We start from the raw sequence: 11445 nt of genomic DNA, 5'->3' as shown, positions 1-11445 counted from the left end.
TTAGTTTCCACTTTCCTCCTCTGCCTTGTGCCAATGTGCTCGAATAGTGCCACGTTTTTCCGGCACAAATCTCTTGTGTCGCCAAGTCATTCGCTGTTAGGTCTTCCTCCCTTTCCTCTTCCTTAACATTTTTACACACTTTTCATTTTCCTGTTGTCCATCCTACGTGTGTCCAAATAGTGCCAATTTCCTTCTCATCACTGCTTGTGTATCAGCTCTTATTTGCACAAACTTTGTCTAACTTTTAGGTTGGTAACTCTTTGGGTCCGTCTTAGATGCAGTATCCTTCTGTAGCAATACATTTTGAGTGGCAATATCTATAAATAAACGTACTTCTTCTTCGAACGACTGATGTATATGCAAGATCAACGACTACAATTTCACATTCATGTGGTCTAAGCCAGAAAACAGCGCCACAGGAGTAATCGGACTGTATCCCTGTGATGTGTCTCCTTCGTAGTTGCGGATCGGGCATTGCATCGTGAAATGTTGTATGGTCTCTTCCGGATGACCACAGTCGCACACAACTGGAGTTTTTAATTTTCCATGTGGGCATCCGGTATCCGCATCTGCCGTGGTTTGTGAAGTGGATGCGGTTTAGCGTGGACCAGAATCTACATCCCGACGTCTCCGGCAGGAATCCTCCAGCCTCGCCTCTTGTCTCACGCCACCCTCAAAACCTGGGTCATGTCTCTCCCCTCTAACCCCTCTTCCTCACCTGTCTCTCCCCTCTCACTCACCTCTAACCCTCTCCCTCACCACACCCCCACTCTACCTGCCTCACCCCTATCCCTAAACTGTCTCACTCCTTTAATTCTAGATTTAAAGCTTTCGTGACTGCAAGGATGCATACTCTTCGGTTTTTTCGGTAAAGTCACGTAGGTAAAAATTTAAATGAATAGAATAGAAATAATATAAGCCCCGCCCACCACCCCCACGTTCCATTCCCTGGTTACCACATTCAGATAAGCCCCTCCCCCCTTAACTTGTATTTAAGGGCTGGTCTCTTGGAATTTTGCCTCACTTGATGCAGTAAATTTAGCTGTGACGGTCCCACCTGATGACGGAAACTTGTGTTGCCTCCGAAACGTCGTGATTTATAATTTTATTTCTATTATTACTTCTATTAATTTTAATTTTTACCTACGTGACTTTACCGAAAAAACCTAAGAGTATGTTTCACTCCTCTCACGCACAAGCCTCTCCCTTCTCAAGTACCTCTAACCCTTCTCCCTCACCTCTCTCACCCCACTCCCACACTTGTCTCATCTCATGTACTCATCCCGTCCTCACGCCTACTCCTCTCACACCTCACGCCTGTCTCACGCGGTCTCTCGCCTTTCAGATAAAAAGGCAGCGGATAGCGCGCCAGTGATTCAACACGGACTCGAACCCAGGTCAAGGATTTCTCAATCCCAAGGCAGCAGCTGGTGACTCCGTGTAGTCGGACCACGTGGATTCGCACCCACGAGACATTACAACTGGACATGTGAAAAAATTTACCCGTAAAAACAAAGTTTTTCACTATAAATCCTTTATATGCGTGGCATCGGTTTTATTTTATTATTCATTTCTGTTTTTCTTGAGTAAGAGTTTCATTTTTATCACATTGGTATTTTAAATTAAATATAAGGAAAGTCGTATATAAGGATTATAAGGTTTTCAGTTTTTGTATGATTTTTTTATATTGTACATTTTTGTTGTTTTCTTGAATAATTTTCTGTGTTTAGGAAAAATATATGATTGTGTTAGTGAAAATTTGTTTTCCTAAAAAGTGGAAATTTTTGTATTTTTTTCACGAAAATAAATTGTCATGCACAACGAGTCTGTGTGCAAAATGTCAGCTCGATTGGATCACGGGAAGTGGGTTAAAAAACGACCGAAAGATTTGCACGGTCGTAAGCGCGCAAGCAAGTGAACTTAATATAAAGGATTTTAAAAGAGCTTCATAGCTCATCAGATTCCTCAAGACAGCTGACGACAACACAATCATTGGCGTCAGCGTCGACAATATGCCTCCTTCCATTGTGTCCTTTAACACATTTAGCTTACACATTCCATCAACCACATGGCCTCATGGGAGTGCATATTTAACAGCATTGGTTCAACACAATCAAAACTTTGCACCGTTTCCACATTAAGTGTCTCATCATTAGTCAGGCTTGCTTGAAGCAATGATTGTGAACTGCAAGATGTTTATAAGGACCCCTCTGTTAGATATGGGTCCACGTTCAACAAAACCCCACGTAATAACTCAAAACACAATACGGGCAGTCATCGACTTACGAACCAGTCTCGTTCAAGATATATGTTCGTAAGTCGATCAGTTTGTAAATCGGAATGTGCTGTATTTAAATGCATACAGTCTGTTATAAAATGTGCTGCGGTTAAACAAAGAGAAGCATTGTTAAACCCATAACGAATATTTATTTTTGCATGTAATACTTAATTCTGATGCTGGCTTGCTTGTAACCCTGGGCGTAATGAGTCTCCACAAAGATAAATATCCCCCGTATAGCCTTAACAGACTGTTGGGGCAATTGCTGTTAGCGATCAGCGCCTATGAAGGCCGGCACCGTACACGAGGGGGTGGGTGGCCAATACCACGTTCGGCCGTCTTGGTCTCCCCCGTGGTAATATTTACACACCACACCAGGTAATCATTTGCGGCTGAGTCGACTTAGGGGTGGCCCAGGACCAGTGCAGATAATCGTCACAGGTGTAGGCCGTGAGCGGGGGCAAGAACGCACAAAAGCACTCAAGCCCAGCGGGAGGCCGCGACTCATGACATCTTGCAGAGGTTCGCTCCTCTGAACATAAGTTCACCATGCAGTTCGCAAGTGCGAGTTTGCGATCGAAAGCCGATGTTAAAAATATATTTCATGGAAGTGCGGATGCTCGAAACTCTGGTGTTCCTATGCCGAGGACTGCCTGTATACAAAACTCCTCTTAACCGTGGTCATGTACTGAAACATTATCAAGAATCCTACTCTCCGTGGTGTTATGCTAATATTGCTGACTTGACTCCACTTATCTGCAAGGAAAACCACTAAGGCAGGAAAGGGACGAAGATAGTTTGTGGACCTCACAACTCCCACGGATAAGTCGCTCGTAACGGTCTAGTAATTCAATATTCGATGACCGTATTGTTGGGTGTTCTTGCCAGCGGACCATTCATTTTTATCCAAAAACTAGCTGTCGGAAGTGTTACACTTGATACCATTTTTACATTTAGCCATTTAACAGTTTTTTTTTATTTATTGATCCACACGTTCGTGTAAATTTTCTTTATGAACATTTTATTGTTTAATTTGTTTGTGTCTTCGTTTCTTATCCTTGTCATGATGTTAGTTGCAGCTCACACAAATGCATTCCCAAGGTTCATAACACCTGAAGTTTGCTACCGTACCTCCGATGAGCAGTTGGCTACGTACGGTGTGAAAGAGTTCAACATGCATAGTCCATTATACTTTACCCATCCTGTTCCCCCATCCCACTTTGTCTGACCATATGCTGTACCTTACCGTTTTATTCCTGTCAATAAAATACTTCTGGAAAAGTCAATTATGTATACGTTGCATTAGTGCATTAAAAATAAAACCTAACAATATGAATCCTTGCAGTCACGAAAGCTTCAAATCTAGAAATTAATAAAAACCTAAAATCTCGTTAGAACGTTTCTTTTAAAACATGTCTACTCTGAGTGAAAGAAACACTCTGTACGAGGTCAAATTGCAGATTTGAATATAAATGTATTTCTGAAAACAATGCATATTTAGAGGTGCGATTGAGTTTTACATCACAGGACCCACAACAGAAGGTGGATGTGCCTGGGATTTTAATAGAAGTTTCAACATTGCGGACTTCAAATGCTCCAACGGCCACTTTATGAGCGCTTTGTACATGACCAGCCAGATAAATTGGGTTTTTATCAGCGATTAAGGTGGGTGATACATTTATAAATTTCACATTCCCATTGTAGGGGCCAGTATGTATGGAGGGCAACCACAACTTCCCACAAAAAGGGTATTTATTGACCTCAGGGGAATGGTGGTAGAGGCAATTCTGACCCAGTATATGAATACAACTTTTGGTTTGTGTTAACCACAAAGTAACAATATAGGATCACTGCTACCTGTGGTAATCCAACAACAATAACAAGTAACGCATTACATTTTACTCTCAGTACATCAGAGAGTGTGCCGAGCCTGTACTTGGTTTTCCCCGTATCTCTCTGCAATAATCGCCGCGTGAATGGCTCATGCTTTAGCGGATTGAGCAGTCGGTGATTCTTGTAAAAAGACCCCTCGTGTGCAGGAGGGATGAGGCGGGAGAGGACTTGGCTGGGTCGGGGGTCTTCACGACGGGAGTTCAGGTTTGGCGCCTTCTTGCTGCGCTCCTTTTTTCCACTCGGGGTTGGCGATGTGCTCCGGGATCTGCTCAATCGTGTGCTGCACAAACACGTGACACAACGAGAAAGGAGGACTTTATAATAATTCGAGTTGTGTCAGTGTCTCCCTGTAAGAGCAGGGAAATGGAATAGCACTCGTTTCCATGTACGGCTGTAGCTCAGCGGTTAGAGCGTTCAAATGGTAATCAGAAGGTCGCGATTACAAATCCTGGTAGTAGGTCGACTTGGCCCATCATCTCTCTGCAATTGATAAAATGAGCACCACTTTTGGAAGTCAACAGCGGTAGTACTGTGGAGAGAATGACTACTGTCACGGAAAAAAAATAATTGAATTTGTAATTTCCACAGTTGGCTTATAGCTGCCAAAGCAGACAGTGCTGTCCCACTGCTCGTTTGAGCATAGGTACTTTAACGTTTGTGTAGCAGGATTTAACCATTGACTCGGTATGCATTTTAAAAAAATAAGTTCATAAAGTGCGATCACTTGTTGGTGGCAGGCCAGCTTAGCCTCGTAGATTTGCTCACCTTGGCAGAGCAAATAAAAACAGTGATCCACAAGGCTTAAATATCCCTCCACCAACACATCAGGTTTTTAATTCCCACTAATGTAATACAATTGATGAAGCAACTGTGTTTACAAATTTAGGTATTTGTGGGTCATCACATTTGAAAATGCTGCCTTCAACTATATAAATCAACATTCTGCCCATCTATCCTAAAGGGCCAGTGCTAAAAACATTAGCTTAAGATTGCATACAATTATAACGCAGTGATGACACTGATCATAATAATAGTAACAGATTTCACTTCTCCCAAAACGAAGAACAAACTTGCCAAGTCTCAATTTTTTCAGGATGTTCCTGCTAGGATGTTATATTGAGATTCCCTAAGGCTTTTGTATATATGACAGTATTTTCAGCCCGTGAGTCTACATTCCCTGCAAACACAGGGGCCATAAATTATCTCCTGAGGTTAAACATGTGTGCGAGTTGTCCGCTGACTGACCCGTGTGACCTCCATGGCCACTCCCTCTGGCAGGTTCCTCTGGATGTACTCCAGGTACACATTAGCCGTGCTACCAGTCAGGTACTTAAGCTGAAAAAAAAATAGAAATGTGGTTAAAATAACGCAACCATCACTACGCCAACAACAGACCAATTACATCATCACCATCATTACAATTCCTAACATCGGCAGTATTCCCATCATCACCAATGTCACCATCATCATCATTACCACCAGCGTCAACACCAAAACAATGAAATCCAAAGAGCATCCTTTCATCAGCGGAAGAAAACAGGTTTTCAGCTTTCACTCATTGGGAGAATATAAATTACGTGTATGTTTCCAGTTAGGAATAAACAGGCCGATCCTGGAAGGACAAGAGCTGGCTTGCCCGTGCAGTTGTTGCATCTGTAATGGACTGTGGTCACATCATGGCTGCTGACATTCCATTGGACAAGTCCAGTGGTTCCCTGCTCGATACGCATGCAGCGCCCGTCCCAGAGCTGTTGAAAGCATCTCATGTCGTCGTAGTCTGGTGCGCTTACCCTCCACCGGTTATGATGGAAAACAAACTCGATTGGCACGTTTGTCCAAGTCACAGTTCAATTTGTTTGAATATGTTGGGCGGTGGAGGAATGCGTAGCTCTAATTTATATTATACCGACATGATCTAACCCAAAACACGAATTAAGAATGACATTATTCGTCGTGAAAACCTAAGTATGGTCTTCTTTGAAAGAATGAAGTTTGTGGAGTAAAAGTATATATATATTGGGGCACACCACAGGTGATTTGCCCAGTATTTTGAGGACACACGGCACGGTAGTGTAGCGCCACGTGGCTGTGAGCCCTGCGTACCTCTATGACGCGGAAATGCGTGCGCATCTCGTACTGCACGCGGTGCTTCTTATAGATGTGAACCGACTTGAGTACGGTGAGGCGCTCGATCTTGCGGCGCGGCTCATAGCTGTGGTGCACGGCAACAGTAGCAACAGTCAACGGCTGCAGCCAGTGGCAGCAAGACACATCAAAGCAGCATTCAACACGAAGTACCGAGTCAGTAATTCGTACTACTTGAGTTGTAGACTAGTGGTTGAATGTTTAAGTGAAATAATAGATGGGTGATCAAATTAATCAATGACCGTGTTAGCACATTGGGGGAGTAAGCAGTTATTAGCGGATAAGTTATTTCATTCGTGTTTTAGTAGAAGAGTTAGGGAAGTGGTTATGTGGATGGGTGAATTAATTGGTCGTCGAGAATGTCATTTAGGTGAGTAGGGGGTTATATGATGAAAAGTTAAGGAATTAGTGTTTGCTTAGGTTAGTTAAGTAAGCATAATAGGTGACGTGGATGAGTGCAGGGTGAGTGCATCCAGCCAGTGTCCCCGCCCCCACGTACACAGTGTGGATCGGGATGTTGAGGAACTGTGCCGTGCGTGTGATGAAGAACTCGTAGCTGTCGAGCAGTGGGCGCTCGTGAGCCTTGACCCGCACGATGAGCCGCTTGTACAGCACGTCCGGCTCCTCCGATACGTGCACCTACGAGTATGATACCATGCTTATTATGCGCCCAACACAATGCATCAATTATTAATTAGGTGTGGCGCTGGCCACACCACCTCCTCGTGTGGTGTGCGGGTCTTAATAGGTGCCCCAACAGCCATGTTTGCTATTAGGGGAATTTTTTGCGTGTGTAGGTGTGCGTATATGTGACTAGTCGACTCAGGTCGACTCAGCCTTAAATGAGTACCTGGTGCGGTGTGTAAACATCACCACTGGGGAGACAAAGGCGGTCGGGCATGGTGCTGGCCACCCACCCCCTCGTTCGTGTACCGTTCCGGCCTTCATAGGTGCTCGCTAACAGCACTTGCCCCTACAGTCTGTTAAGGCTATACGGGGGATCTTTATATGTGACTAGAAATGCATGTGGATGTGTACGGTATGGCTTACCAGGGATGTTGCACTAGACAGAGTGCGGGCTGTTCCCAACGAGAACCCCAGCGGTGCCGATACCTGGGAGCTAGAGACAAGACAACAAAGAACTCGCTCACTCACCCAACCGATCACCAATCCACTGAAGCACTCCCTCAGTCAACCACTCACTTATGCATTCAGTCACTCCATGGCTCAACCACACAACCATTAAATCACTCATTCACTCGACCACTTAACTGCTCAATGGCTACTACATTCACTCAATCACTTACTAAACCACACGCTCAAAATATTCAATCGTTTACCAGCTCACTCACCTTATCACTAAAATCCCTCACAAAACTACCTATCCATTCACACGTTTACTTAGCAATGTATCCATTTAATCAAATTAGCATCCACTTACTCATTTCCTCTTCCACTTACTTACTTACCCATTCTCCCACTCACCCACCCAAGCATTAACTCACTCCGTTACTGCTTACCCAACCAACCACTGAGCCACAGTCTTAGTAACTTACTTGGTCACCAACTAAAATTCCCACCTTCAAAATCAATTGCTCAGTTTACTCACCAACTCAACATGTCACCAACCCATCTACCCAACCACCACCAACCCACCGACCATTTTAGTCTCTGAACTATTCACCCAGATACCAAATTACTTACCTACTCAGGCTCTCACCCACCCACTCCAAGTGGTTATTTGGATGAGTGGGTGATTGAGAGCACGCACAACACTCCCCCTTACCCACCCCCGTGAAGTAGGAAAGACCCACAGGTTGGTTCCCTGGGGAAACTCACCCAGGTGCAGGAGACAGCGCCGTGTGAGCCACACATGTCCGCACTACCTGCTGCACACGTGGAGGATACACGCGGAGGACACACCGCGGATCAGCTTTGCAGACAGTGAACAATGGGACGCAGCATGACGCCGTGCTCAAAGGTCAAAGGGTCTCTACTCAAGCACGCCAGAGACATTTATTCTGATGGCACTAATCCAGAAATGTCACATCCCGTAAGACCATTCCGTAAGACAACCATTGTTGGATTTTCATCAAGTGACACTAACCATGAGTCATATGTATAACGCGTCCATAATTTGCGCATCTAATCGACGACGCGCGTCAGAGGCTCGGGACTACTCATTTTATCCACCCCAGAGAGAGAGAGAGATGATGGATGGGCTGAAATTACCTCCCCCCTCACTGGGATTCACACTCACGTCTGGAAGACGCCGTTCAACAACTATGGATCAACAGCGCATTGCATCGCCGTGAACTCGAGCCACGGCTGCCACCAACAGGGCACATTGGGTCAGCTGAACATCGCATTGATAATGTCACAGACACACGACGTGACCGCACATCATAGCAATGCGATACGCAATAACACACATGCACGGCGGGTTGTTTTGTTTGTCCAGACACTGTTTGAGGGCCTTCCCGTAGGGGTTATGTGACCATACTTCACCAAGTTCAATTTCGATTTAAAGCTTCCGTGACTGCAGGGATTCATCTTCTTGGTTCTGTCGGTAAAGTCACGTAGAATGGAAATAATAAAATATTTCTCCCGACGTTTCGGCCACAACGCAAGCAGCCGTCCTCAGGTGTAGAACAGGTCTGTCGAGAAGACAGCGTCTGAATGAGTTTTATTGTTTAATTTTTATTATTTTATTATTTTCATTCTACGTGACTTTACCGACAGAACCAAGAAGATTCACCAAGTTCGTCATCGTGGGTTGAAGGCGGCGAGCAGAGTACAGTACAACTCAGTATCGTCACAGAGGTTTACGGCACCTGCCACGACCCGCACGGCGTCAGGAGGCCCTCATCCAGCTGTGGAGCCACAGATCCACCCACGTGTGTGTACAGTACTGCACTGTATACACTGTACTGCATACACAAACACCATGCGGCAGTACAGTGCGGGGTCACGACCTCTGAGGCATCGCTTGCACGTGGACCGGCTCCGACGCATTTCACGGAAACATCTCCAGGAACATCTCTCACCTGTAGCCGGCTCAGCGCCACGGCTCCACGACCGAGCGCCTTGCTCGCCATTACGAACTAACACCACTAACAACCACCACAAACACCACCACTAACAACCACCAACACCACCACCACCAACTACGACCACCACCACACACGCGGCGCGCGCTGCGCATGCGCGTGATCGACAGACCCCCACCGGGGGGGAGGGGCGATGACGGCAGGTCGTCTTCCGGAAGAGGTAGAAGGTCGAATACAAGCAGGGGCGGTAGCGTCTTCCGGAATAGGAAGATGCGCTAAAACGCCAGCGCGTCTTTCGCGGACGACACGTGCCCGGGCAATGTCCCGGGTTAGAGTCATTAGAATTTACGATATGATGATAAAATAAAGGTGATGTACTATTTCCGGCAATAATACAGCGGGTGTTCAGATATTCTTGGTTCTTTCGGTAAAGTCACGTAGAAGAGAAATAATAAAATAATACAAAAATAAAACAATAACAATTTTCACGACGTTTCGACTGCAACACAAGCAATCGCTGTCTGTGGTGCTGATGTTAGGAAAAACCGACACTTTTAAAAAAAAATTCTTGCTGTGGATTTCACACCTGATGATGATTGCTTGTGTTGCAGTCGAAACGTCGTGAGAATTTTTATTGTTTTATTTTTGTATTATTTTATTATTTCCCTTCTACGTGACTTTACCGAAATAACCAAGCATATGAATCCCTGCAGTCACGAAAGCTTTACATCAGGTGTTAAGATGTGTATAAACACCCTAGCTTTCCTACACTTTGTTATCAGAATCTGTATTTATTCTGGAGGAATCCGATGAGCAATGAAGCTCTTTTTCACAGATGTCCAGAAGGGGCGGGTAAGATCGTTACAACAACAAACAGTGAAAAAACCACGACAATAGTGCAAAGTACAGGAAAAGCAAACAAATTACCCAAAAACATGCAAATGAAACTAAAACATCCCCGTCCTACCAGACAAAGCCCACTGAGGTATTACAAAACTTATACTGGAAGGAACCTCCTGGTTACACCAGCCCACAGGGGATTATGGTGTCCGTCGTGCATCCAAAAATGGGAGAGGTGGGGCTGGGTGGAGAGGGAAGGGTGGGGAGGGGCTGGGTGGGGAGGTGGGGCCGGGTGGGGAGGGGCTGGTCACCCCGTGGTGCCCTTATAAAACTCAACGTTTAACCTACTCACGCCGGCTTGTGCGCGCCCTCACAGTCGGGCATATTTGCGGAATACACCACGCCGCCGTTGACCCTGGCCATTGACCGAGCAACCCAACGTTCCTACCAGCTCCCTCCGCAGGAATGTGTTTTATCAGAAGCAACCTGTCCACAAATGATAGCTCAACAAAGTGGCTTATGATGTGAACATTTATAGCAGCCAAATAATCGAAATAATCTAAATAACGTTCTGACCCGCCCCACTGGACATCTGTAGCAAAAAAAATTGCTTCATAGCTCATCGGATTTCTCCAGGATAAATACATATTCTGATTCTGAGATGCCTATTGCAAGGCATCGAGTTTGCATTAACCACACATTCTTGTGGTAAAACATGCGAACAGATATGGTTTAATAATATAATTTGTGGGTCAACCAGTTATAAGGACAATGCATAGACTTTACTGTATTATAATACAGTACATTTGATAATTATCAAAGTATATATTTTAATGTTTCATCACAAGTATGTGTGGTTAATGCAGACATGATGCCTTGTGATAATTGTTTTTTTACCCTTCTATCTGGCAACAAAACTGACACCTTTTTTTACAAGGAGTCATGTTTGCATAGACCACAATACCTGCAGTCCTAATGCAAACAAAAAACATAACTCTGATAATGTATGCACTGTCCTTGAAGTTGATTGGTCCACAACCGAGACAGCTTTCCTTAGAGCTTAGTCTCACATGGGTTGGACCAGATGACGCCAAAAGGCGCACAACTCAAAGACAATGCACCATCAGAGTATGAGAGCTCGGGGTAAGCATTTACACAATTGGAACCTCATTTGCCAGTAAAAAATATGATAATAGTTTTTTTACCCTTCTATCTGGCAACAAAGGTGTCAGTTTTGCT

At 44.8% G+C, this 11445-nt stretch overlaps 1 protein-coding gene across 1 annotated transcript; it reads right to left on the bottom strand.

Annotated features, from left to right (window-relative positions):
- Window positions 1-3732: 3732 nt before the first annotated feature.
- On the bottom strand, window positions 3733-9527 carry MRPS10 (mitochondrial ribosomal protein S10). The gene is made up of 7 exons (XM_061568507.1): window positions 9364-9527; window positions 8156-8205; window positions 7367-7436; window positions 6816-6955; window positions 6275-6383; window positions 5417-5506; window positions 3733-4451 (listed from the first exon to the last, which is right to left on the bottom strand). The coding sequence occupies exons 1-7, from the start codon at window positions 9412-9414 to the stop codon at window positions 4359-4361; spliced, it is 603 nt and encodes a 200-aa protein (XP_061424491.1). The 5' UTR covers window positions 9415-9527; the 3' UTR covers window positions 3733-4358.
- Window positions 9528-11445: the final 1918 nt, after the last annotated feature.

This window comes from Lethenteron reissneri, chromosome 41 (genome assembly GCF_015708825.2).
Source record: "Lethenteron reissneri isolate LAM-NWPU_2019-01 chromosome 41, ASM1570882v1, whole genome shotgun sequence".
Lineage (NCBI taxonomy): Eukaryota > Metazoa > Chordata > Hyperoartia > Petromyzontiformes > Petromyzontidae > Lethenteron > Lethenteron reissneri.
This window is presented reverse-complemented; position numbering and strand designations above follow the sequence as displayed.